The sequence below is a fragment of the Aethalodelphis obliquidens genome, unplaced genomic scaffold (assembly GCF_003676395.1).
Source record: "Aethalodelphis obliquidens isolate GAN/ISIS:26980383/991018 unplaced genomic scaffold, ASM367639v1 scaffold126, whole genome shotgun sequence".
In the NCBI taxonomy this organism is placed as follows: Eukaryota; Metazoa; Chordata; class Mammalia; order Artiodactyla; family Delphinidae; genus Aethalodelphis; species Aethalodelphis obliquidens.
This window is the reverse complement of record NW_020838070.1, coordinates 84,717-111,271: the sequence shown is the minus strand read 5'-3', so window position 1 is coordinate 111,271 and position 26,555 is coordinate 84,717. Positions and strand designations below refer to the sequence as shown.

The window sequence follows — 26,555 nt, the reverse complement described above, 5'->3', positions numbered from 1 at the left end:
AGTTTCTGCTGCAATCAATAGAAAGTGGGTCACAGAACAGCTCTGTAGAGAACAGACTCTTGAGAAAAAGTCTGGATTCCGTGCCAGCTTACATTTATTGAGGGCCTACTGTGTATCAGTTGTTGTCACATAACTTTAATTCATTTAATTGTGGCCTCAAAGGGCTGTACAGGAGAACATAGGGGATTGCGGGCTGCAAACCCCAGCGGCGCTGACGGAGTGACCTCCGCAAAGCCACTGCCCCTCTCTGAGTTTTCATTTTCAGTCTCTGTAAAATGGAAAAAATAGAACCCCTTCGCCAGCTTATGGGAGTGAAATGAGCACGTGGAAGCAGAGCGCTTCATAAATGCTCTTTATTATTGTTCCTCTGGGCATGGAAGTCCGCTCGCGTCCCCCCAGGGCGCACACATAGATATATTCACACTCCCACGTACACGCAGATGCACAGAGATGTGTGCAGACGCCAGCCGTAGGTGCTAGCCGAGCCTCAGGGCCACAGACGAGTCCCGCAGAGGAGACGTAGGGCCCTCGACTGCCCCCGTTTTCTCTCAGCTATTTATGAATGAACTCCGGCCGCGAGGAGTTTATTTTTTTATGAATGAGAGCCCAAGCGGTGAATGAAGCCGGGAGCCAGCCCCTGCGTTCTGATTGGCCCCCGCGGCTGGGAAACTCCGCCCCTCCGGCTCGGCCGGGCGAGTCTCGGGATTGGCGGGCGAGCCGGGCCCTGGGGTTTCATTCACAAAAGTCAATGAAACAAAGGGAACGGGGTGGGGGGAGAGAGAGCCGAGGCCGAGGCGAAGGAAATGCACCAATCAGCGGCTCCCCCGGGCTCACAACTGTCGGCGGCGCCCGGAAAACAAGCCGGTGCGCGGGGGACCCGGGGCCGGGGCCGCCTCGCTCCGGCCTAGCCCCACGGCCCTCAGTGGGGTCCCGGGGTATGCTCGGGACCCCCCGCTGCTCCAGCACAGACGCCCGGGCCTCAGGTGAGGCTGCGGGAGGGAGAGGGAGGGAGAATGTCTGCGATTCCCAGCCTCGCCTCCAACACGCACCACACTCTCACAGCCGCCTCCGCAGATTCCAGGGCAAGGGGTGGGAGACGCTGGGATTCAGGGTTGGAGGGGGCGCCAGAGTTGTGGGTGTGCGAATGGTGCGCTCCTCGCCCGCTCCTCCGCGCGCCAGCGCACACGCGCGAGAGAGCGAACACACACACACACACACACACACACACACACAGACACACACACACACACACACACACACACACACACACACGTCTTATGTAACTGAGCCTGGGCAAAGCAGGGCTGCAGAAAGCAGCCGAAACGGCGAGCCCGGCTCCCAGGAGCAGGTGGGACCTCCTTTGGCGGGAGGGGAGTGGTGGCGACGCTAGGCTCGGCAGGCGGAAACCTCCCCATCGCCTAAGTGAGTCGGAGAAGTTTTGCCGTCGGACCCAGAGCCTCGCGACTGCCCCTCCCGGGCGCCCTTCCCCACCCCCACCTCGCTGCCTTCCCCCAGACGGTGTGCAAACGCAGCTCCCCCGCCCCCAGGTCTCTGCCCCCGCGCGGGGCCCGGGCCGTGTGGCCGGAGGGAGCGGCCGGATGGAGCGGAGGATGAAAGGCGAATACTTGGACCAGCAAGTGCCCTACACCTTCTGCAGCGTGAGCGCCGCGCCGGCCTCCACGCCCGCCCCCTCCCTGCACCCCGCCCCTACCCACCCAGCGGCCCCAACGGGGTCCAGGGCTGCCCGCCCCGGAGTCACCCCGGGACCCCAGCCCCGCCCCCCAGACCAGGCGGCCTCAGGATGACTCGGGGGCATTCTTCCCCTTCTCCGCAGAAATCTCCCGGAAATGGGAGCTTGCGCGAAGCGCTGATGGTCCCGCAGGGGAAGCTCATGGACCCGGGCTCCCTGCCGCCCCCCGACTCCGAAGGTAAAGAGACAGAGCGACAAACCGCTACCCTCCCCACCTCACACACCCCGAGGGCTGACCCTGGAGCCCCCGCCCTTTTCCCAAAAGGACTCGCCCTCCAAGGGACTCTGGTCATTATCCGCCAGTACCCCCAAGGGGGAGGTCATCCGGCTCGCTAGGGCTCCCGCTCTCTCACGAGCACCTCCAGCTCACCTTCTCCAATTCCATTATTCACCCCTCAGATCTATTCCAGGATCTAAGTCACTTCCAGGAGACGTGGCTTGCTGAAGGTGAGTGGTTTTGTGACCTTTACTATTATTGGGGTGGGGGATGCTCTCTACCCCTACTATTCCAGCCTAGCCCGCTTCCTCTCTCCTCACCCTCAAGGGCCTCTGCAAGGCCCCTTCCCCACGTCCCCTGCCTCTCCACTCTTTCCAGCTCCCAGCGTGGTTACTTATATTGATATTTATTTTCTCTGCCCTGAGCCAGGCTTGTGTAACTAGGCCTGCGGATGAATCAGACCATTGTGTGGGGTATTTGCCTATTTGAATGGAACTTGGCCCCAGGCCCGTTTTCCTGGTTGAAATTTTCATTTGCAAAGTTTGTTTGGCACCAGCCGCCAGGCCGAGGTGTAGGTTGGGGTGTTGCGGGAGTCGGGAGTTTAAGAAACTGGAGGAGGAGAAGTAGAGATTCATTTGTTACTTCCTTTCTGGAATTGCCAAAACATTCATTGTTACACCCTTGGTTTCTCTTCTTCCCAGCCCGCAGCGCCAAACAATTTACTGTTTGAGCCAAAAGAACTGCAAAAGTTTAAATAATTCTTTTTTGCCTCACTTTGGCAAAGCAGCCCAGGGCTTCTTCCTCAAACAGCCTTGATTGTAATTCTAATGGCAACTGATCCTCCCGCCTCCTTCCCTCTTGACTACCTCCCTCCCCAGGCAAATTGCCCCTCCAGTTTGCTGGGGGCGGGGGTGGGGTGCGCTCTGAGCTGGAGGGGTGGGGTCAATAGCGAGGCCTCCTCTGGGTAGCGAGGTGTGTTGTGGGGGGGGGTCTCCTGGTTGGATTCCTTGGTGTGTTTGGGTGGGGCCTGAGGGTGTCGCCGGTGGGGCTGCAGGTAGGAGGCTTATGGTGTTTAGACAGTCTCTGAGAGGGAAGGGTTAACACCCCCATCTGAGGGTCCCTTCAGTGTAACACTGAAAACCAAGAAACTACAGCACTAGGAACCCCTTCTTGAGGGCTTTTCTCTTCTTTGGGATCTCGCCTTCCCTCCACCTGGGTATCTTTGACGATTTTTTTAAACTCAAACCCAGCTCCTCTAGAGCCATCTTTAAAACCTTGGGGTAGAAGAGAAAGACCCCTGACTAGGTGAGACTAGATCTGTCTTGACGACTGTGGTGTCCCCAAAATATGTACGCTAACAGACTGACTGTTTAGCATAGAGCAAGCGCTCAAGACATTTTGTGGAATTCGAGGCTGAATGGCCTCGTGGGTGCTGGAGGGATCTGGGGGTTCTGGGGGAGATTGTGCACGTCTTGTCTTCCCCGATTCTGCAAGCCCTGTGTGCCCAGCTGTGAGTTACATGCAGAGCTATGCCCAGTCCTCCCATCTTCCGCTCGAGGTTTCGGAGCTGGGCTGGAGCTGAAGGACACAGAGGTGTCGGTTTCCACCGTCTCTCAAAGACTTCCTTTCCCAAAGCCTGATTTCTATCTGGCTTGCCAGGCTCCTCGTCTGTCAGCTGAGGGTCCCCAGGCTCCCCAGGTGGGCAGCTCCCGGGGCTGTGATCTAGGGGTAGGCTCAGAGGGTGGCATTTTGGAAGCAGCTGGGTTTGGAATGGGAAGGGGAGGAAAACGTTCTCATCTGCTATCAACCTTGGAAGCCCCACCCCTTGGCGGTGGGGGTCTAGAAATTGTACTTGTGTCTATCTGCATGTGTCAGTGTGACAGCCAGTGTGTGTGCTTCCTGCTGCTGCCCTGGAAGTCCCTGTACATTTAAATCCAGTGGGTGGGGAGGTGGGGGTGGGGATCGCAAGACGGAGGTGGGGGGGGGGCCGCTGGGGTCTCCTTGGTTCCCTGTCCTTCCTTCTGAGGGAGCAGCTCAGGTTCCCAGCTGGCGATGGATGGCCAGGCGTGAGGGGGGGATGCTGAGGCCGATCGCTCCTTCTTGCTCTCTCTGCGGAGACAGATGCAGCTGCCGGGGCCCTGTCCCCCTGCACCATCCCAGCAGCGCCCCAGCCTCCTCTCCTGCCTCTTCCCACCAGGTCAGTGACCCCTGCAGCCCAGAGGGAGTTTTGGGGTGGCAGGGAGGGACTAGCTCCTTTGGAAACTTGCCAGTGGTGGGGCGCGTGGGACTGGAGGCCAGAGCCCATCCTCCCTCAGCTTGATTTCCCCCTAAAGCCCCAGTGTGGAGAGACGCAGTGGGTCCTTGAAGTGTGGGTGAGGCTGTGAAGATTTCGGGGGACACCAGGCTGGATTCTGGCAGAGGCGTTCTGGGTGCGGCGTCTGGTGTCCGTGCAACATTGAGGGGGAGGGGGAGGGGGGCTCTGTCGAGGCAGCTCAGACATCTTTGGGTTGGAGGTTTTCTAGATGGAGAGGGTGGGGGTGAAGTGAGACTAAGAAGGTGTGTCTGTTTTCGGGGTGCCTGGGATCTGCTCAGTTGCTGGAGAAATAATCGGGCTACTGCAGGGAAACCCAGGCTCAGACAGGCTGAGCCCAAGCTGTGTCTGGCTGTGGTTAAAGATGTGCCGCTTCTGGACGAGGGTTCCTTTCCGGGCTTGTCGGGAGCCCACAGGAACCCTCAGAGACAATGACGTTGGTAAGGAACATTGACTCTGGGTCATGTAGGTCCTTTGTATGAGGCGGGGGTCCATAACAGGGTCGGTGGATTCCCAAAAGCTCTGTGGATAGGTGGCAGGGGTCCTTGCGCCCTCTGATATGTGTATAAAATTGTTGGGGGTACACCCTACACAAAGGAATGTGAATTTTTCTAGGAAGAGAATGATCTATAGCTTTTATGAGATTCTCAGAGGGGTGGGTCTGTGCTCCCCTTGCCATAAGAATCATTGCTCCCAAATCTTCCTCCAAGGTCTTCAGCTCCCTTGCCCCTTGGTTTTCCCTCATCGTATTTTTAAGTCCAAAAAGAGAACCTGTGTGGGAAGGGTATGCAGAGAGGATGTGTTTCATCCGTGTGCTGGCGTGAAGTAAGAGGCATCAGGGTGTGTGAACCTGTGTGTGTGCACACTGGTGCTGCAGTCTCTCTGTGGGCCGATATGGGGTTAATCCCCTCTCCCAGTCTTTCCTAGCTACAATGCCTCCTTCTACATCTTTCTGTCTCCTCCCCTTCCAGAAGGCTCTTGGGGACAAATGTCCCCTCCATAGATAGAGAACTGGTTCCTTCCAGCACACTGCCAGGGTGGGGGTGGGGTAAGGGTGAGAGATGAGGCCAGTGGTGACACAATGGAGCAGAAGCTCCGGGGAATGGCCCCCCCTTCCCCCTGGGGCTCCTTAAGAGACCCCTTCACCCTGTAATTGTACCCTAGGAGGGGGAGAAGGTGATGGGGCATGTATCATATAGGTGGGTGGTTTGCCTGGGGTGGGCTTAGCTACTTGGTGGTTTTCACCTCCCAGCTCTCCTGGAGCCCAGCTTGGGAGGCCCCTAAGCCCCTTCTCTTCTACTGACCCCCGCCCCCCATTGGAGGGATGTTCCCTAAAATTCTCTCTTTCTGGGTATCGTGCTGGCTTGGCACATTTCCCGTGCCCTCCTTAATCATCTGCCATGTCCCCAGGCAGGTGAACTCCACCTTAGTGCCAGGAGGGAGTTGGGGGCAGACCCTGGCACACTGGCTTGGCAGCCAGAGCTCAGCCAGCTCAACAAATACAGAGCGGCTGACACTCAAGACCAAACACGGTATTAGAAATTCTCCTGCTGTCCAGGAATGAGAGGCTCCACGTTACTGTTCCTATTCCCATCCTTGACAGTCTCTGTGTGACTGAAGCCCTGTCCTGCCCCTTTGGGAGAAGCCGGTGTTCCGGAGAGGGGCCGGGCAGGGACTGGGGTTCCCACCACAGCCCCTTCTTGCCTGGGCTGACTTCTCATGGCCCTGGGATGAAGATAGTGCCACCTCTTTTGAAGTGTGGTCAGTGTGCTGGGGCGGGGGGGCTCCTCTGGGACTGCTGGGGGGACTGGGGGTTCTGGTCAAACCTTCAGGCCTGAGGCAAGAGGAAAGACAAGATGACCCCAGGGCTCTCTAGCGTCACGTGACCTGGTCTGTGACGCCAGCAGGAGATGCCCCCAGCCCGTTACCTCCGTGGAAACCGGCAGTTAACGTAGCCCCAGAAGCAGACCTATGTGCATCAGCCTCCCCCGTGTTCTGCACCTCCTCCACCCTTGGAACCCTCCTTGCCCAGGTGGCAGGGAGGGAAATATTGTCCATCTTGCTCTTATCACCCCCCTCCTGCCACTCTGGGGGTCTTGCCTGTGGGTGGGCCAGAGGGCACAGCAGGGATGGGCAGGGAGGGAAATATTGTCCATCTTGCTCTTATCACCCCCCTCCTGCCACTCTGGGGGTCTTGCCTGTGGGCGGGCCAGAGGGCACAGCAGGGATGGGCTTGGGCCTTGCACCCCTGGGCAGCTGAGCAGGTTTTGCACCCTTCCCTTTATCCAGTTTTCCAAACCTGCCTATTCTTAAGAGCTACCGGGGCATGCGTTAAAATACAGATGCCTGGCCCCCACCCCGGGCCTGTGGAATGTGACTGTCCAGAGGAGGGGACTGGGAATCCGTTGTTAACAATGCCCCGGGATTCTTGACTGGGCCCAGTTTGGGAATGGTTGCCTTTGTGCCCTAGTCGCGCTCCTGAAAAGATGTGCTGTGTGGTTTTTTGGTTGCTTTGTTTTTGCCGCGGGATTCCATGCCCTGGTGATCTATTGGATCACTTTAGGATGGTTCTATGCTTACTTTTCTTTCATAAGTTCTTTAGCTGCTAGTGGTTCCTGATTCTTAAACCCCTCAGCCATTGGGTTCCCTCTGTCAGGAAGTCACCTACCTACAAACGTATATTTTATTTTATTTTATTTTATTTTTTATTGAAGTATAGTTGATTTACAATATTGTGTTAGTTTCAGGTGTGCAGCAAAGTGATTTGGTTATACATGTATATATGTGTATACCTATATTCTTTTTTTATTCCTTTCCATTATAGTTTATTACAAGATATTGAATATAGTTCCCTGTGCTATACCGTACATCCTTGTTTATTTTATATATGGTAGTGTACATCTGTTAATCCCATGCTCTCAATTTATCCCTCCCCCCCACCCCGCATAAATGTGTATTTTAAAGCATTTGACACCTCTGATATTTAAAGTAAGTTGGTGAAGAATCCACTTGCCAAGCAATTGATCACAGCCTAAAGCATCCCTTGTGAGATGTGCTTTTCAGGGGACCTGCCTCTAATGTTACCTGGTGGTGGAGAGGGGGAGCCCTAAAGGGGAGGGAAGGGCTGATTGGTTAGGATCTCTTCAGTTCTTGCTCCCAGGCCCATGTTGCTGGCTCTCACCGGCCTGAGGACAACGCGTCATTGTAGTTTATTCATATAGTTGACAAATAATGCATTGAGTGTCTCTTCTGAACGAGACCTTGTTTGAGGGGTGCTGGGGAGTCAGACAAATAAGACAGACAAAGCCCCTGCCCTCAGCAAGGTTAACTTTCTGGTAGAGGAGATGGACCATAAATTACACATAAGTTACATGTGCGTAAATTAATAAGTTCAGGTAGTCATATGTGCTAGGGAAAAAATAAAACAGGGATGCGATCGAGAGCCAGGAGGGACCACTTTGGTTTGGGTGGTCAGAGAAAGCCTCTGAGATAGCAAAGTGAGCTAAGACTTCAAAGGCCAGAAAAAAACAGGCAAAGATGTGGGGAAGAGGGTTCAAGCTGGTCAAGTTTGAGGACCCAAAAGGAGACCAGAGCTCTGGAGAGTAACAGGCAAGGAGGGGCAGGTGAGAGAGGTAAGCAAGAGCCAGAAACTTGGGCGCCACAGAGGCCAAGGGCAAGAGCTTGGGGTTCATGCTTTAAGCAAGGGAGAGAAGTGATCGGATTTCTGTTGTAAAAAGATCCCTCTGACAGTTTTGGGGAGAGTAGATGTTGGGAGTTCTGATAACATGGCGTGGCTGAAATCCAAGGAAGAAATGATGGAGCCTTGGCCCAGGAGGGAAGCCATAGAGACTGGGGTGTGTCCTGTATAGACTAGGACGAGTGGCCGTGATCTCCAGCCATCTCCTCGTATCCCACACCCTTACCAGCCATTCTCCACTCTCCGGTCATTTTATCCATGAGTTTTCCTATTGTCCAATCTGAGAGCAGTCTCCAGGGAACAAAAGACCCCTCTCCATGGGTTCCATTGCTTCATCTTCAAGCCAGTCTCTTCCCAGATTGATAGGAAGTCCCTCTCGGTGTCTACCCTTCCCCTTCCTGCTGTGATCTATTTATTCCTGAGAAAGGGGCAAAAAGTGGGCAAAGACTCTGGGGTCAGGAGAGGTGCTGAGCTGTAACCCACCTGAAGGAGTTAGTGAGCCCAGGATAAGAACTAGAAATCAAAGCCCGGATATCCAGTCTGGAGGCCATGGATGAGCTGTTGTTCTATTTTAGTTTTCCTGCCTAATCCCCAAACTCAACTCTACCCACGCCGGCACCCTGGGAGTGCTCCTCAGAGCTCCAAGCTTGGGAACCCTTCTCTCTCTCCTAGTTGCCCATCAGAGCGATCAGGCACCTGACCTGCCAGTGTCCCCAGCCTCCTCTCCCATTGTCATCCTCTTACCATCTCTCCTGAACCATTCTCTTTCTTCCATTCCATCTCCTTTACCAGGCTCTAGATTTCTACCTTTCACCCGGGAGGTTCTATAAAAGGCAGATTCCTGGGTCCAGCCCAGATTCAGAATCTTCCCATGTGATTCGAAGTCCACAGAATCTCACTCCTTACAGTACCTGCCCACCCCAGATGTGGCTCTGCTGGGAGCTTTGAGGGAGCTTTGTAAACTTGGAGGCGCAGGGCTGTCTTCACTCATAAAAGTGGAGGGAAAAAAAACACAAAGCACCTAGGACAAAACTCTGGAATCTGCTCAGACGGGTTCTGAGAACTTGCAGCCTTCCCTCCAGGGTGTTGATGGAACCCAGAGATGGAGGTCGCTAGGACCTGGGGTGGAGTTGCCTTCAGTCCTAGGAAAGCTGTTTCCCTGCTTCGGGCTGGTGCTAATCTGCAGGGCTGCAATAATGGTGTCTGCCAGGGGCTGCCATCCGGGGCCCCCACCCCAGACTCACCTCTGGCCTCTCTCTGCAGCTCAGGTACCGGACAGTGATGAGCAGTTTGTTCCTGATTTCCATTCAGAGAACTGTGAGTAGAGGGCCCTGGGTAGAGGGAATGGGGAGTAGGGGAGGGCAGGAAATGAGTCATAGGGATAGAGAATCCCAAAAGATCAACTTGTTCTGTCCTCTAGAAGAGGGTGAAGGGCAGGGCTCCCCATTCTTGGGTTTGGACTCAAAGACCAAGCAATAACTGGGAGATGAAGACCTTGCTTCAAATCGGGGCTTGCCCATCCTAGCTGTGTGACCTTGGAGCAGACATTTCATCTCTGTGATCCTCCATTTCCTTATTTCTGAAACGAGGGGCTTGGACCTGTGCAGCAGGGTCCAGTTCTACCATTCTAAGTTACTTTCATGCAACTGGGGGCGATTTTGCCCCCCAGGAGACATGTGGCAATGTTAGTTGACATTTGGGGTTGTCACAACTGAGGGTGGGGTGCTATTGGCATCTAGTGGGTAGAGGCCAGGGATGCCGCTAACATCCTACAATGCTCAGGATAGCCCCCATGACAAGGAATTATCTGGCCCAAATGTCACTAGTGCTACTGTTGAGAAACCCTGCTTTAATGTCAGATACTTTGCTCTCAACTATCTTCAATGAGATGAAAACAGGGCACAAATGATCGACAACAGAACCGTCGATTGCAGGTTTTGACTCTCTCACATTCACTGCCTCGGAACCAACTCTGCTGCTCAGCCTGGTGGCTGGAGTTGGCGAACCCAGCAGGGGCCACAGGAAAGGCCAATGTTCTTCCCAGATAATTAGGAGCATGTGTATGATGCTAGTCAGCTGACAGGCAAGTGGGCTAATATCCAACCTTAACCAGAAAAAGAAAGATTCTTCATAGCCCCAAAGAAGAAAACATTTTTCTCCCTTGGAATTTTACAGGGCAGTCAGGAAAACCAGAGCCTTTCGTTGGAGGTGCTCACCCCTAGAAAGGTGTTTGGGGGGTGGGGGGATTGCGTTAAATGTTGAACTTCAGACAGCTTCTTTGGTTCCTATTGGACATTAGCCTGAGGTATAAAGCTACACATAATGTAAATAGCCAACTGTTCTTAGAAGTGTCTGACAACGGAGATCCAGAGAAGGGGGATGAGGCTGTACTGGCACCCAGCTGGTCCTTAAAGAGCAGAAGGTGTCCGAAGCTCTTCCTGCCTCTCCTGTGACACTCTCTGACCTTGCTCTGCCTCTCCCGACCCCCACAGTAGCTTTCCACAGCCCCACGACCAGGATCAAGAAGGAACCCCAGAGTCCCCGCACAGAGCGGGCCCTGCCCTGCAGCAGGAAGCCGTCCCTCTCCTACCATCATGGCGAGCAGTGCCTTTATTCCAGGTGAGCCCCAGCCCCGCCCTGGGGAAGGGTTGGGTGGAGGGTGGGGGTGGGCACCTGTGAGCAATGGCAGCAGTTGAGATGCAGGTTAGACACAGAAAGGATTTCCGAGCTCCTGTAATGCAGTAATGTAGCTCAGGATTTCCTGAGTAGTTAGGATGAAAAATGCAGCAGCAGGTTCAAGGGATGTGTGTTAAGACCCAGGCAGGGTGTTTCCACTGGAGAAGCTGCTGTCTGACCCAGCCCAGCTGCTCTGGGCTGGGGAGAGGTGTTCTAAAGATTACACCCAGCTTCAGGATTAAGAAAGGAGAAGAAAAAGTTCATTTGGGGCTGAGTCTGGCTCATGCTGTTCCTTTCCCGGCACCCTCTACTCTTCTCCCATAATCCCTGTGACCTGACTTCCCAGGGAGTGAAGCGTTCAGAGATGCTCGCCCAGCTTCTCTGCCCCCTCACCCCTGTCTCCCCCTCACCTCCAGTGCCTATGACCCCCCTAGACAAATCGTCATCAAGTCCCCCGCCCCTGGTGCCCCCGGACAGTCGCCCCTGCAATCCTTTCCCCGGGCAGAACAACGGAGTTTCCTGAGATCTTCTGGGACCTCCCAGCCCCACCCTGGCCATGGGTACCTCGGGGAGCATAGGTAAGATGACAAGGAGAACCAGGTCTCACCAGTTTTTTCTCAATCCCTGAGTGTTCTTCGCTGCCCTTAAGAAACCTGGCATGGGGGGAGGTAGGGAGGAAGGGATATTGACATCCCCCCCGTCCCCCCCACCCGGAGCCCACTCTGTGAGCTCTGGGAGCAGCAGGCACAAGGAGGGCTTCGTTTAATATTCTCTTTTCTTCCTTCTCCATCCAACCACATCCAGCTCTGTCTTCCAGCAGCCCCTGGATATCTGCCACTCCTTCACACCCTCTCAGGGAGGGGGCCGGGAACCTCTCCCAGCCCCCTACCAACACCAGCTGTCGGAGCCCTGCCCACCCTACCCCCAGCAGAGCTTCAAGCGGGAATACCTTGACCCCCTGTATGAACAGGCCGGCCAGCCCGGCCAGCCGGCAGTGGGCCAGGGTGGAATCAATGGGCACAGGTACCCAGGGGCGGGGGTAGTGATCAAACAGGAGCAGATGGACTTCTCCTACGACTCAGGTAAGAGATGCTCCCGGGAAGGAGATGGAGGGGTTTTGGTGGGATTGCTGGGTGGGGTGGCATGTGATCAGTTCCATTAAACCTAGAATGTCTCCCCACAAGTTTTTTTTACCTTCCCATCCATTTACCAGTTCATACATTCAACCCACCCACCTACCACTTCTTTTCATAGATTCAAAAGAACTGTCACTTTTCAATCAGCAAACTTATATTCAGATAAGAGATAAGTGACATGTGCAGGCCCTTGCCCTCAGGTAGCTTGTGACTTGATAGGGAGGTTAAGGCATTTCTTCCTATTTCTATGTAGCAGGTGCTTGGGGGTTTAATTACCTACTGAGATTTAAGTACTGTGCCAGGAGCATGAGTGTGTGCAGTTGGAGGACACAAAGATGAATAGGACGTGTCATTGGTCCCTGTCCCCACAGAAGCATAAAAATACAAAGGGATTTTAATGAGGAGAAACATGAACTTGAAACTAGCCAGGTTCACAGTTCCCAGTTGGAAGGTGGGGTTCACATGTGGTTTTCACATCCTGTTCCGAGCCTCCAGGTTGGAAGGACCCGCCATCCTGGCCAGACCGGAAGTAGGGACTGCTTTAAATTCTAGTTCCACCTGGCTGTTGACAGGAGTGAGATGCACTCAGCTGCTGTGTTCAAAAACAGCTACAGCTCAAAACCCCATGCGCCCAGGAAAGGCCCAGAAAACCTTGTCTCCTGTTAACATTGCTACCAGCTCCAAATTTGAGTTTATCTACAAACTTGCATTAGAAAAAATAAATTCAGAGATTAGGGTAGGCTCAGAGCTGGCCAGAGCTTTTGAATTTCTCTTTTCCTGGTGCCCAGTCTTTTCGGGGCAGGGGGGTGAGCCCCAAATCCTCCAGGCTGCCCCAGCAAGAACCAGAAGGGTGCACCCACCTCTCCTCAAGGCCGGGCCCTAAGCCTGAGCCGTGCCCGGCAGTGAGATGGAGGAAGGAGGAGGGAGACGCTCTTGCCGCCGACCTTCAAAGGATGTAGACCGGAGGAGCTCGTGTTACATGCCCTTGAACTCCTGCCCCTCCCCCTTCAGCTTTCTCTGAATGGAGTCAGGAATTCCATTCACAAAATGGAGGCATGAATGAGCCCACCCTCCCGCCTCCTCCCGGAGGTGTCGGGTTTCACCATCTCATTCATAGGTGGGAGTGGTGGGGGTAGGGCGGGAAGGGGCTGGCACTTGAAGGGCTGGCTTTGCACCGGGGCCGCCTCCAGGTGGGGTGGGGAGGTGTCAATTCCGTGGAATGGAATGAAATAGAGTGGACTGTCTGCTGTCAGACCTGAAAACACACAGCCCCGTGTGCCCACTGCCTCTTCCACAAATAGATGCATGCTTGTTCTCTCTCTCTCCCCCCCGCCCCAACCCCACTCCTTTCCTCCCTCTCTCCCTCCCTCCCTCACACCCGCACTGGGCTGGAACCTGCCCTGCTGACCGGACGTCAGCCCATTCCAAGGGAATCTTAGGCTGGGACACTGAACCCTTTCCCCGGAGGTTCATCTCTACCCTCCTCCTCCCCATAAACTCACAGGAAACAGCTGCTCCCTGGAATCCTGGGCCTTGTGGAGCAGCTTTGCCCAGCCCCAGCTGCTGCCATCCAGGCCCTCTGGCCCCGCCCTCAAGTTGAGGGCTTCCGGCTTCTCACTCCCTCTGGGGGGAACTTCCCCTAGGATTTGGTGGTAGGCAGGCCTCTTGGAAAAGAACCGGAAGGCAGGCTGGCAGAAGAAGTTCTTGAATGTGTGCAGGGCTGCCGCCCCTACCCCAGCTACCTATAACATCGCCCTTTTTTCTTTCTTCCCCCCACAGACGTCCCTGGGTATGCTTCAATGTACCTTCACGCAGAGGGTTTCTCCGGGCCCTCTCCAGGTGACGGGACCATGGGTAAGGCAGCCTCCTACCTCCCCTGCCAAGCCCTCCAAGTTTGGAGGAGGGAGTCGTGCCTTGGGGGAGGGGCTCCTGGCCAGGAGTCCCTCTGGACTCTCTGGGGTCTTGTATCAGTGAACCCCCAGATCTGAGTGATCCCTGCAACTTCCTCCTCAAGGCTATGGCTATGAGAAACCTCTGCGACCATTCCCAGATGATGTCTGCGTCGTCCCTGAGAAATTTGAAGGTCAGAGAAGTGACCTTTCATGCCCTCTGTGTCCCCCAGGAATCACATCACATTTCATGAGAAAGGGCCTGGAGAGACCCCTGGGGAGAGGGGACTGGGTTGTTTGGGGGACCAGAGGGCACAAGCCCTCCACCGCCTGTTTCCTGTGTTCCCCAGGAGACATCAAGCAGGAAGGGGTGGGAGCCTTCAGAGAGGGGCCGCCCTACCAGCGCCGGGGTGCCTTGCAGCTGTGGCAGTTTCTGGTGGCCCTGCTGGATGACCCGACAAATGCCCACTTCATTGCCTGGACCGGCCGGGGGATGGAGTTCAAACTAATTGAGCCTGAGGAGGTGGGCCTCTCAGATGTCCCCACCCCTCCTCCCATCGACTTTGGGGCCTGGAGATGAGAGGACCTGGGAACTGGTGGCGTGTGCCTTCACCAGCACCGTTGCTTTATTTAACCTGAATTCCTGCCAAACCAGGGTCTGTGGGCTGGGGCTTAGCTGCAGGGCCAGCTGAGCATTTGCACCAAGAATCTCAAGTACTCTTTCTGACCTGCGCCCCATTATTTCCTCCGCTGAGCTGCCATCGCCATCCCCAAACTCTGTCTCCTGTCCCCAGGTCGCCAGGCTCTGGGGCATCCAGAAGAACCGGCCAGCCATGAATTATGACAAACTGAGCCGCTCACTCCGATACTACTACGAGAAAGGCATCATGCAGAAGGTCGGGCTTAGGGGTCCAAGGACAAGGGGGCGGGGGGCAGTGGATGTGGGAAGGTGATGGGGGCAGGAGAGCATTCTCGCAAGTTTGAAGGAGCAGACAGTGAACCAGTCAGAGAAGTCAAACTGTGGACAATCCCAAGACTTCCCTCTCCCAAAACAGTGATACATATAAAAAGTAATGGAAAAGCCTAAAGCATGGAGAGGTTGAGATTAGAGAACAGGAGCTTCTTAGAAGAACCAGCTGGAGGAGAAATGTGCCCCGGGCATCTGTAGGAGGGCTGCTCTCCCCACCCCAACACTGACCCAGCCCTCTCTTCCCACAGGTGGCTGGCGAGCGTTACGTGTATAAGTTTGTGTGCGAGCCCGAGGCCCTCTTCTCTCTAGCCTTCCCGGACAATCAGCGTCCAACTCTCAAGGCTGAGTTTGACCGGCCCGTCAGTGAGGAGGACACAGTCCCTTTGTCCCACTTGGACGAGAGCCCCGCCTACCTCCCAGAGCTGGCTGGCCCCGCCCAGCCCTTTGGCCCCAAGGGTGGCTACTCTTACTAGCCCCTAGCAGCTGCTCCCCTGCTGCTGGGGGTGCTGCCCTGTGTACATAGAGTTGAATTTGGTGTCAGGGAAACTCCCACTCTGAAACCCACAGATGTCTTTGGAGCAGATCCCCTCTGCCCATCAGTCACTCCAGCCCAGACTCTGAGCTGCTCCCCAGAGTTGATGGGAAGGGAAAGTGGAGACACTGCGAGTGTGAAGGTGGTGTCTAGGAAACTCCTCCGGGGACTCCACCTCTGGCCTCTTCCTAGGTCCTGCTTAGAGGCCAAGCCCCACTCCCTCTCCCCCATCACAGAGAACAAGAGTTTGTTCTGTTCTGGGGGAAACAGAAGGAGCTTCCCCACTTCATCCTGGCGGAGAGGGAGACATTGAGCTCCCCTGATCTCCCATGCTGGGGAGACAGCAGGCTGCATCCCGCACTCTGCTCCAAGCTGTGGCCCTGGAGGGTCCTACGTGGCAGTTCTTGGTGCTCTTTGTTCCTAGAGTCGGGGAAGCTGGAGTGAGGAACCTGGGATGGGGGAGGGCTTGCCAGGTGGAGGAGGGATGGCTGGGCTCTGCTCCCAGGGCCCTCTGCCTCTCCTCTGCCTTTTCCTAGGCCCAGGCCTGGGATTTCACCTCCATCTCCACTACATCTGCCAGACCCTAATAAAGGCCCCTGCGTCTCCTGTGAGTTCTCCTTTGTCCTCTTTGCTGCCATGGGAGAAGGACCTGGGGCTGGAAAGAGCTCTGGCCTTAGGGGCACGTGACCTGAGTTTGGGGCCTGGCCCTGACACTTAACTTCCCTTATGGGTTTAGGAAAAAACAATTGACCTCTGACTTTTTCCTCTGGAAAATGGGCTCAGTGATACCTGCTCTTTCCCCCTCCTAGGATTATCGTGTGAGGACTGTCTGAAATAATGGACAAAGGGTACTTTGTAATCTGGCCTAGTGCCCGCTGGCCGCCTGCAGCCATCTCCCTGTCCAGGATGAGGGAAGTGGGAGCCTAGTAGAGCTTTGAGGGCCTCCTGGGGCTTCTTCAGGCAGAGTTTGGCCTGTGGTTTCTGTGATCACAGTTGCTCCCATGACCATGCTACCCATGTGTACCCCAACTGTGTGTCCCCTCCCGCCGTGGCTCCAGGTTGCTGTTTTTGCTGAAGGTGAGGACAGAGTTTGTGTGGAGAGGATCTGGAGAGCAGGGAGAGAAGCAAGGCACCCAGGCAGGAGGGTGCAGGGAGGCCGGAGCAGCCCCGAGCCCTGGGTCCTGGCTAGTGGAGGAAGAACAGGCCAGACCTTCGCAGGAAAAGGGAAGGAGAAACAGCATGGATTCTCCGTGCCCAAATTTGGGGGAAACCAGAACCCTGGGCCGAGTTTTTGGGGTTCGGGGAAAGGCCAGGCTGCAAAAGTGACACCTAGAGAGGCAGTGTAACAGTAGATATGACAACGGGGTGGCTGTGCGTAAGGGAAGGGCAGGATGGGCAGTTCTAGACCCAGCCCCTGTGTAAGCAGCTTCCTAGGAGCCAGGCTCAGGTGAAAACGGGTGCTCTCCATCCAGGTACATCAGAACTGCAGGGAACCACAGCTGCGCTGAGGCAGGGCCGGCCCAACCCCGTTAATGCTTCACCCTCAGCCCCTGCCCAGTGCTTACGCCAAGATGGCAGAAAGGGATGCCACTCGAACCCTACCCACAAATAAAAAACAATGTTATTTTTTTCCCCAGAACAGAAAACAATGCTGATTTTCATAATTTAGAGCAAGAGACAGAAAATTTTAAGAAACAAGTTTTTAAAAATATATGATTTAATTGTACATGAAAGCCAGGGTATCATGGTGGGAAGAGGTGTAAAGTCAAGTGGAAACCCTGAGGTCCCCAGTAGGCACACATGAGGAGAGACAGGAATTTAGGTGAGAAGCAGTGTCCTGGAAAGGTCTCCACAGGCTGAGACACGTGACCTCTGCCCTCTGAAATGCGCGTTAACGAGACACTCCTCACAACTCTTGTTCAAATCCTTACACTTGGAGGGCACTGCTCCGAGTGGAGACAGCTACCAGATCACAACCACGACCACTGGAGAGAATTCTCTGTCTGAAGGAGAGACAGCCAAAACCAAATCGTGCTCCAGAATGGATGAAGGTGAACCCTGGACCAAGGCACGTGACCCAGCAGGAGAGCTGACATGTGGCCCGTGGGGATGGTCCCCCGACACACAGACAAGTACAAGACTCGGCACATGTGCAGGGGCAGGAAACTCCTGAGCTAGGCTCCCACAGGGGTGGGGTAAACAGCATACTCTTAACAACCGAGAAGACTCCAGCTCCCTGCGTGAGACCCACATCCTCTCCTGGGCTGTCACTCAATCTCGGGAAATACTGGTTCAAGGAAGAGAAACAGGGGCCCCACTGTGTAGGAGCAGCAGGCGAGTCCTTCCCAATCTGGCTGGGAGCCCCCTTCTCCCTCTGGGCAGGCTCAGCAATACTGCCTACATGCTGTTTCCTGGTGGACAGTCAGAAGGTCAGACCCCAGCCATGTTGTCACAGCAGAGACATGACCCCAGCTCTTCGGGGAGATGTTCAAGGAACACCCACAGAGCTGGGGTCCTTCTTTTTGCTCACCTAACCCAGAAAGATGACCAGCCTGCTGTCTCTCACCCTTGGCCCGTTAAACATCCCCTTTTCAACTTCAGCTTAAAACCCAAACCTCCTTCCTTGGGGGCGATGACTTCAGAGGTGCGAATGCCGTCAGTGCTGGTCACCCAGCTGGGACAGGTGGGCTGCCAAGCCCAGAGTTTGTTCCTAAACTGGAGAGACCTGGGCTGGAATTAAGACTGGCGAGCTGGGTACTCGGCCCCTGCTTCCACTTCACTTTCCTCGGTCCGTCCCTGCACTACCTCTCCCTATAATACCTTGAAGGTTAGCACGTAAAGATCCCCTGCCCTTAACTGCTGGCCTGGGCTTCCTGAGAGGCACACTCAGAATCGTAGGAGCTCACTCAGCTCAGTAAAGGGGTGGGGACCTACAGTCAGCAGATTCTGCTGGGTTGTTTCTGAATTGTGTCTTCAGGGTGGCTGGTTTGCTGCTCAATGACAGCCCACAGTCCTTTATATCCTGATATGTCATATGGTCTCTTTTAGTGTCCAGCGTACCACTGTATAGTAGTTCTAGTATTTACATCATTACTTACTGGTGTGAGGAGGTAGGAAGCAGTGCGGACCATAACACAGGATGTCCCCAATCCCCCGGGGGCTTCTCTACAAGACCAACTTCCCAGAAGTTCCACAGCCTGGCCCAGCAGCATCTGCCTGATGTTCTCCCAAGTCCAAGCCCAGAGGCTTCTCAGGAAATGTGAGGAGGGCACTTGGAGGTGGCCATTCCCCAGCAAATGCTAGGAGAAAACCACCAAGCACGAGGCCAGGAGCACAGATCCTAGACAGCACAAATCAGGCTCTGAGAGGTGCTCTGCTGATTTTCAGTTTGCGGGGGAGGAAGGGAGGCTTTGACCAAAAAACCCTTTGTCAGACCTCAGGAGGATAAAAATAAAACCAAAATAAACTGAAGGTTGTGTCACTACTTACATGTTTCAAAAGGAAATAGGACACACTGCATGTTGTGAGCATGGCAGGCGGGAAAGGGAGCCAGGGAGAGCCTTCTGTGTTCAATATGTGGCATCTGCAACCACTCAGGCGCCCAAAGTGGAGCGCTGTGCAGTGGATGTGGTTAATCACGGGGCGGTCCACGCAGAGCCGGACCAGCGCCGGTGCTGAGAGATAAGACTAGAGGTCTGGCTGTGCGTCACCTCCCAGCCCAAAGAGGCCCCAGGCTCTGGTTTCAGGGTACTCTCCACTGAAGCCACAGGTACTAACCCTCCCCACCCTCAGCCCAGGCCAACACTAACCTTTCAGCTAGAAGAAACAGCCACAGAAAACCAATTTTGTTTCCTTAAGAAAATAAATATTTGCAGGAGGTTAAGCAAAAGTACAGGGGCTGGACAGGGGCAGGAAGCAGGGCCAACACTTTCAGCGAGCTCTGTGGCTCCCTCCTCCAGAGTACCAGCTAGGGCATCAGGGCCCTCACTGAGTCCAGGTACCAGATGCTCATGACTCCCCTTTCCCATCCGAGGGCTGCGGAAGTTTCCCCTGTCTTGGAGATGACGCACTGTGCTCCCATGTTGGCTGTGAGCCCTGGCTGAGTGCCTTGGGGTGGTGGGGCTTGGAGGCTCTGATCAAACCAGGCGTAAATCCCTGTTTCTATTTTACCACCAGGGAAGAAATGAGAGACAAGTTTAGGAAATGCCCAGTTAAGATAGTCAGTCACTGGACAGCTGTATCCTCAGGATCAGCTTTTCATCAATAAGAGCGAGGCCAAGCCCTGGCCCACTGCTGCAGAAGAGACAAATAGACTCTTGCCTCTCAGCGCCGCCGGAAGGCTCGGGATATTCTCCAGGCGTTGGGTTCCTCATAGCGGTTGTACAAGGGTTCAAGTCGTTGCTGCTTCTTCTGCTTGCTTAGCTTGGTCGGGTCAGAGACCTTGAAGAAGGCTGGAGCAAACTCCACGAGCCACCGGGGGTCAATGGTGGTGACCTCACGCATGTACTCCTTCGTGGTCAGCACCAGCTCGTGGTACACCACCCTGAGCGGGGTACAGAGAGAGGGCTCAAGCCTCCGATACAGGCCTGGCTCCACGGCACCCTGGTCCCTGGTGGGCCCCAGCTGAGCTTGCATTTGACCCTCCTACCTCTCCTGCCTGGCCCCTGAGGAGACTGCAGTCTCTGTTTATGATAGCCACACCCCAATACTGAGGAGCCTGCACACCTCTAACCACAGAGAACTGCCAGTTCCAACGATTTAAATGACACGGAGCCAATCACATCCCTTCTCTGGACCTCGGATTCCTGCTCTGTGAAATGGGTGGTTTTCTGGGCTGTATCCATAGAACTCTAGGGCCCTGAAGAGGACCTCAGAGGCTGCCACAAGGGGATGGGGAAAGCCAAGCAGGCAAGGCTCTACATCTCCAGCCCTCTTCTACCACGATGGTGGCACTGTGGTTTTTAATTGGTTTTATGTTAGGGTGGGTAAGATTCCAATTTTTTTTTAAATACTACTTGAAAAAAAAAATTTTTTTTAACCACCTCACTAGATAATCTCTAAGATCCTTCCTAGCTCTTACCCCCATGATTTTCTCTAAAAAGGGCCTCGGGACTTCCCTGGTGGTCCAACGGTTAAGACTCTGCGCTTCCACTGCAGGGGGTGCGGGTTCAATCCCTGGTCAGGGAACTAAGATCCCACGTGCCGCACAGTGCGGCCAAAAAAATAAAACTAAAAATAAATAAATAAATAAAAAGGGCCTGATGTTGTGTCTAATTCAGGCTCCTGCTTCTCTAGAAATATGAGCAATATTAGAATAGGAAGTGCTGGGGGTGGGTGAGGATACAAACACAAAAGGCCAGCAGATCCACAAGCTCTCTCTGCCCACCTACCATTCGGGCTGCCTGTTGAAGAGAGCACTGGAAGGATGGATGTAGACCACCTGCTGGTCGATCAGTGTCCGGTAACCCTCCTGTGGGTCTTTCTTGGCAGCGTTCCGGAAGAATCCACTGCAGATGGCCTTCTGCACTCGGACTGTGGACTTACCACAGGAGACCACATCCAGCTTGTGTCTAGCAGGAGGATGAATCAAGAGAGGGCAAAGGTGAGACTATTCTGCTTTCAGAGGTTCTATCTTCTGGAATGATGGTACCCAACACATCCTTCTTGGGGTCCTCAGAGCTGGCACCAGGACCCTGCTTCCAGCCCTTCCAGGGGCAGCTCTACACAGCGGGCAAGATGGATGCCATAAGAGCCAGACACTTTGCTTAGGTTGTAATTCAACCCAACTAATAATGTTGCAGACGCTTGTAAACAAAGAGCATTGTCAACAACTAATATATCATCTCCCTCTTAGGAACTTTCTGAAGTGATTCTCAGCCACATCCTTACCTGGGGAGGAGTACAACAAAGACGGAAAAGCTGGAGGAAAAGAGTTATGTGAGGAGCAAGAGGACAGGTGCCTACAGCTTCACAGGTTCATACAGAGACAAACAGACACGGCATTCAAGGAGGTTCAACTTGAACATGAGAAGTCACCAGGTGTTACCTGTCCATTATGCCCAACATCTGCTTGCGAATGTCCTGGGCCCGGCGCAGAGAACGAGCCTGGATAAAGTTCTCATAGCACCATGGGTTGGAAAACTTATTGTTCTTCCAGGAGTTGTACACGGCCAGCAGGGTGAGGTGGTCCCCTTCGGTCTGGTGGAATTTGGCCTTCTTCTGATCTGCAAGGGCTTGTTTATCCTGCAAGCAGTGAGGAGAGGATCATTTTCCACCCCACAGCTACTAACTGAACATCCAGCAGTGCTGGGGAGCCCTCTGCAGCCCCATCAATTGTCCACATTAAGCACTGTGGTGGCAACAGGCTAATTTCACCCAACTTCACCTGACCCCTATCTGAATGTGGGCCTGAACTCCCTACCTTGGGCCTGTAGAAGACGTTCTGCACAGACAGCATGGACACAATGGTCAGCATTTCCTCACTGCAGCCTAGATGCACAGACATGATCAGCATTTTGCACAGCATTGGCTCCAGGGGGAACTCTGCCATCTAGAGGGAGAAGAAGAAACTACAATTGCATCCCTGGGGAAGACCCATCTGGGGTTGCTAGTGTAAAAACACTGGTCAGAGTGGGTAACAGACCACAGGAGGTTTACCTAAGCACTATGGTGCGGGATGCCTGGCTCTATCAGAAGACTTTTTTATTTTTAATTTCCCAAATAAACCCAACAAAATGTATGTGACCAAGAATATAACTACCATTGGGATAGGTGGGAATTTTGCAGACATCTTTTCAAATTAAGGCTAGACTCAATAATATATCATGAGGTAAGATTAACTGAATAGAATTTCTTTTTCTGTAAAGAAGAAAGAGTTTTAAGTGACAGCGGAAAATCCAGGTTAAAAACAGGCATGTAGAATTCTACTCAAAGCTTATCCAGGGCCTCAGAGTTTAATCTTTTAAACAGAACAGAGTATGGAAGGTTAGCCAGGGAACCTTCCCCAAAGCACCAGAAGTTAGGTTCTGTCCCCTACCCTGCGGCCCAGGCGAGTAAGTAGGCCCTCGTCGTCCAGGGCCCCCAATGTGTATAGCTGCTCCATGGCTGTGATCAAGGTTTCCATTGGCGGGGCATCCATAAAGTCAAAGGACAGCAGGTCATTGATGCCCATGGCCTAGAACAGAAGAGAAGAATGTGTGTGATGGGAAGGTCAGCCTCACCAGTGTTAACATGGAGGGAGACTACTTGTCACCTTCTCTCTTACATCTTCGACTGCAATTAGGAAGCCACTAGCAGGATCAGCAGGAATCTCCAGGAATGCGCCACACAAAACTCAAGACTGATAGAAAGCATATACTTTCTCGGGAAACTTTAAAAAACACTCTCTCAGAATGACAGTATGTACAGCTTAACGACAAAAAGATAAAAATTTAAAAACGGGCAAAGGTAGACATTTCTCCAGAGAAGATATAAAAATGGCCAACAAGCACATGAAAAGATGCTCAGTATAACTAGTAATTAGGGAAATGCAAATCAAAACCACAATGAGACACCACTTCATACCCACTAGGATGGCTATAGCTATAATTTAAGAAAGAAAAAAAAAGAAAGAAAATAACACGTGTTGGCAAGATATGGAGAAATAGGAATCCTCATATGTTGCTGGCGGGAATGTAAAATGGTGCAGCTGCTGAGGAAAACAATTTGGTGATTCACCAATAACTTAAACAGAGAATTACGAAATGATCCAGGAACTCCACTTCTAGATATATACCCAAAAGAACTGAAAGCAGGGACTCAGACAAATACTTGTACGTTAAGTTCACAGCAGCATTATTCACAATAGCTAAAAGGTAGAAACCAGCCAAATGTCCATCAATAGATGAATGGATAAACAAAACACCGTATATACATACAATGGAATATTATTCACCTTTAAAAATGAAATTTTAACACATGCTACAACATGATGAACCTTGAAAACAACATACTAAGTAAAATAAGCCAGATCAAAAGGACAAATATTTTATGATTCCATTTATCTGAGGTACCTAGAATAGGCAGATTCATGGACACAGACAGTAGAATAATGGTTACCAGGGGCAGAAGGGAGGGGAAAAGGGATAGTTTAGTTAAATGGGTACAGAGTTTCGATGTGGGATGATCAAAAAGTTCTGGAAATGGACAGTGGTGCTGGCTGTGTGGCTGCACAACACTGTGAATGCACTCAATGCCACTGAACTGGACATTTTAAAAAGATTACAGTGATAACGTATTGTGTATTTTATCATAATTTAAAAAAAAAAGACAACCAGCTTGCCCTGTCTCTTGCATACATAATTTCTCCTGTGCACCTAGGAACTGCCTTGTACCATGTTAGGTGGCAGGGATATAAAGGTGACTAAGACATGGTCCCTGCTCTCAGAGTTCACAGTGGTGAGACACGTGGTCACAAAACCACCGGCAATCTGCCTGGCACAGAGGGCGTATTCGATACATTTGTTACCAAATTTGATGACTAAGAGAAACAAGTGAATGATGCCCTATCCAAGTGTGTATGAAGGGAGATGTGGCAGGACCTAAGCTTTCTGCTTCTTTCCCATAAAGTGATGGTGACCATAAACACAGCGGGTGTTCAATAAATTCTTACTGTATAAGAACTACAAGGAATTATGTTAGCAATCAGTAAGCACTGTGCCCAGTGCCCTTACCTGCATTATCTCCTTTATGTTCGCAGGAGAGACTATTAACAGCCCCCGCTTTTGAGAGAATAGAGGGCAGAAGGCCGAGCAGATAAATTTGCCAAGGACACACAGCTCGGAGCAGAAGTTTGAGCCACAGATGCCTCTCTGTTCTCACTCCAGAGACTGGAGCAGGTTTTTTTTTCTGAAGCTCTGTTTTAGCCTCTCTTACAGGGAATGAATAATAAATGACAACAGAGCACTCTGCATCAGCGAAGTGCTAGGGCTCCAGCGCAGCATCAGTGTCGGGGGGTGGGGGGCGGGGGTCCCATCATCTAGGAAATTACTCATGCAGCTCCCCCTGCCAAAAGACAAGGAAGGTCCTCACAGGGGACTGAGAGAGGAAGAGCAATGATTCAGAATGAAAACCGAGTCCCCAGGGGGCCAGACTGAAATCTGTACTAACAGTTCCCCTTTTTGGATTGGGGGTTTTGCTTCTGTTCTAAAAGAACAGAATTGGATCTGAAAGTTAAAGGGTTGAGGGAAGTGAGTTTGTCCACAGTTTGGCACTGATTCGATTTTTCCTAATATCCTGTTTGAAAATGCTCCCAGCTAAAACCTTTTATAACCAAATACCCTGCTGGTTACGATGGCAAGAAAAAATGTCACAGCACACATGCCAATTTAGCCCCAGCCCCGCAGCAGAGAGGCTGTTATCACAGCCGTTTGCATTCCACTCAAAGGGACTGGTTCCATGAGGTTACTGAAGTATTTAACAAGGTTCATAAAACTGAGATTCATTTACTAAGGCCATAGGATTGGACTGTTCTACCAAAGCATTCTAACAAGACAGTGATTTCTACCTTGAGTGAGAGCACTGTGCTTGCTAAGTTGGTTCTCTGGATTTCCGGCACGTTGGTGGTCAGCATTTCATCTCGGTAGGCACGTTCTGTGTACAGCCTGTAACACTTTCCTGGGCCTGTTCTCCCAGCTCTGCCAGCGCGTTGCTTTGCCTGAGCCTACAGGAGTGGGCATATAAAAGTAACATATCTGTTAAACATTGCTTAACAGCTTTACCCAGGAAATCTGTTAAAAGAGGGGCACTCAGCAACAGGCAAAACCTAAAATGGGGTTTATTTCACTTCCTTTAGGGTCATTTCCAAGACTACCTACCAACGCTCTTATCATCCCCTCTCCAACACTCAGCATTTCAGGAAACTTTGTTCAAGTGAGGCCAAATACAAGCAAGTGAATAGAAGAAATATGGTAAAGATCACAGAAATATACCTTCAAAATAGTGTGGCAGGGGCTTCCTTGGTGGCGCAGTGGTTAAGAATCCACCTGCCAATGCAGGGGACACGGGTTCGATTCCTGGTCTGGGAAGATCCCACATGCCGCGGAGCAACTAAGCCCGAGCGCCACAACTACTGAGCCCATGCGCCTAGAGCCTGTGCTCTGCAACAAGAGAAGCCACCGCAATGAGAAGCACACGCACCACAACGAAGAGTAGCCCCCGCTCGCTGCAACTAGAGAAAGCCCTCGCGCAGCAATGAAGACCCAACACAGGCAAAAAATAAAATAAAATAAAAAATATTAAAAAAAACACAAAATAGTGTGGCACATCATAAATGAGAAAGCATAAAACAAAATGACAAAACCCACCCTCCACAGTGATGACCAAATGTAAGTGAACTGAATAAATATAATGTTAATCATACCAGTGAATGAGTCTGCAGCTGTTTTAAAAATTCGGTTTGAGATGCTCAGTGACAGGAGGAAATGTTCACTCACAGAGGTGAAAAAGCAAGTTGCCAAACAATGTAATACTAATTTTATTTATTTTTTAATCTTAATGCAAATACACAAACTACCAGAAGTAAAAAACTAGGGAAAAAATACCTTAAAATGTTAACTGTGGCTAATTCTAATGGTAGGCTTGTTGATGAGTTCTATTTTCTTTATCAAATATCCAACAATGAACATATATCACCTTAATATTCAGGAAAATTAAATACTTAATTAAAAACCGCACACTTACTACACTACTAGAATTGCAACCTGAAACAAACATGAAAAAAGATGGGCAAGAAAAACATCAAAATGATGACAGTGATTGGTGGTAGTAGGACTATGGGTAACTTCCAAAATAATGTAATGTAATCTCGCCCTGGGAGAAGGGCGCTAATTTTTGAAATTAAAAAAAAAAATGTAGGTTAGCCCTAGGTTGCTAGGAAACAGTGAATAGCAATCTGAAGAGGGCTGTTTTCTGACAAAACCATCTGTCTTATAAATAGTATCAGGATTTAGAAATTCCTATGCCAGCTCCAAACCAAAGGATGGAATATGCAAGGTCACTACCCACTCAAAGGCAGGCAGCAATCACACACCGTGGCAGACTCCACAGCATTCTACAGGTGTCTCTCCAAATCAGGGAAAGCAGATAATAATAAATAATTTCTCCATCACTGCGAGTTGCACGTATCACCCCCAGGAGAACTGTACAGAGTACACATGCTGGGGCCAGACTGCCCTGGTTTAAATCCTGGCTCCACCAGCTGTGTAACAGGCAAGTCACATAACCCCTCTGGTTGTGAAATGAGGATAATAATAACATCTACAACAAAGGATCAACTGAGAATACAATGAGTTCATGTATGTGAAAGTAGCTGGGACAGTGCCTGGCACTTAGGAAGTAC

The 26,555-nt window shown here is 52.2% G+C and overlaps 2 protein-coding genes across 11 annotated transcripts in view; one reads left to right on the top strand and one right to left on the bottom strand.

Annotated features, from left to right (window-relative positions):
- Nucleotides 1–763: 763 nt before the first annotated feature.
- On the top strand, nt 764–15,789 carry ETV4 (ETS variant transcription factor 4). Of its 10 annotated transcripts, none has more exons than XM_027098992.1 (13): nt 764–983; nt 1,548–1,658; nt 1,835–1,928; nt 2,150–2,197; nt 9,239–9,292; nt 10,468–10,594; nt 11,068–11,229; nt 11,456–11,733; nt 13,567–13,641; nt 13,802–13,870; nt 14,027–14,199; nt 14,471–14,572; nt 14,895–15,789. In XM_027098992.1, exons 2-13 carry the CDS (start codon nt 1,599–1,601, stop codon nt 15,117–15,119), a joined length of 1,467 nt encoding a protein of 488 aa, XP_026954793.1. In that variant the 5' UTR covers nt 764–983; nt 1,548–1,598; the 3' UTR covers nt 15,120–15,789. The 10 variants fall into 10 exon arrangements, with proteins under 10 accessions (XP_026954793.1, XP_026954797.1, XP_026954800.1 ...); XM_027098999.1 differs by having other exon boundaries at nt 825–983; nt 14,471–14,541; nt 14,895–15,038; XM_027098997.1 differs by having other exon boundaries at nt 826–983; nt 10,481–10,594; nt 11,157–11,229.
- Nucleotides 15,790–16,873: 1,084 nt separating this feature from the next.
- Nucleotides 16,874–26,555, bottom strand: part of DHX8 (DEAH-box helicase 8) — a 29,188-nt gene continuing 19,506 nt past the window's right edge. Inside the window, exons 18-23 of the mRNA XM_027098991.1 lie at nt 24,723–24,878; nt 22,215–22,352; nt 21,600–21,728; nt 21,225–21,421; nt 20,569–20,748; nt 16,874–19,721 (exon numbers count right to left, since the gene is read on the bottom strand). Coding sequence (XP_026954792.1) covers nt 19,502–19,721; nt 20,569–20,748; nt 21,225–21,421; nt 21,600–21,728; nt 22,215–22,352; nt 24,723–24,878 — 1,020 coding nt within the window. The 3' untranslated portion in view covers nt 16,874–19,501. The remainder of the gene's footprint in view (nt 19,722–20,568; nt 20,749–21,224; nt 21,422–21,599; nt 21,729–22,214; nt 22,353–24,722; nt 24,879–26,555) is intronic.

Bases quoted from the DNA above. Each gene is read 5' to 3' on its own strand.
- ETV4 (XM_027098992.1), top strand. From the start codon at position 1,599: ATGGAGCGGAGGATGAAAGGCGAATACTTGGACCAGCAAGTGCCCTAC. The intron at 11,230-11,455 runs GTAAGATGACAA...AACCACATCCAG, and splicing joins GGGTACCTCGGGGAGCATAG to CTCTGTCTTCCAGCAGCCCC. The intron at 14,200-14,470 runs GTGGGCCTCTCA...TCCTGTCCCCAG, and splicing joins AACTAATTGAGCCTGAGGAG to GTCGCCAGGCTCTGGGGCAT.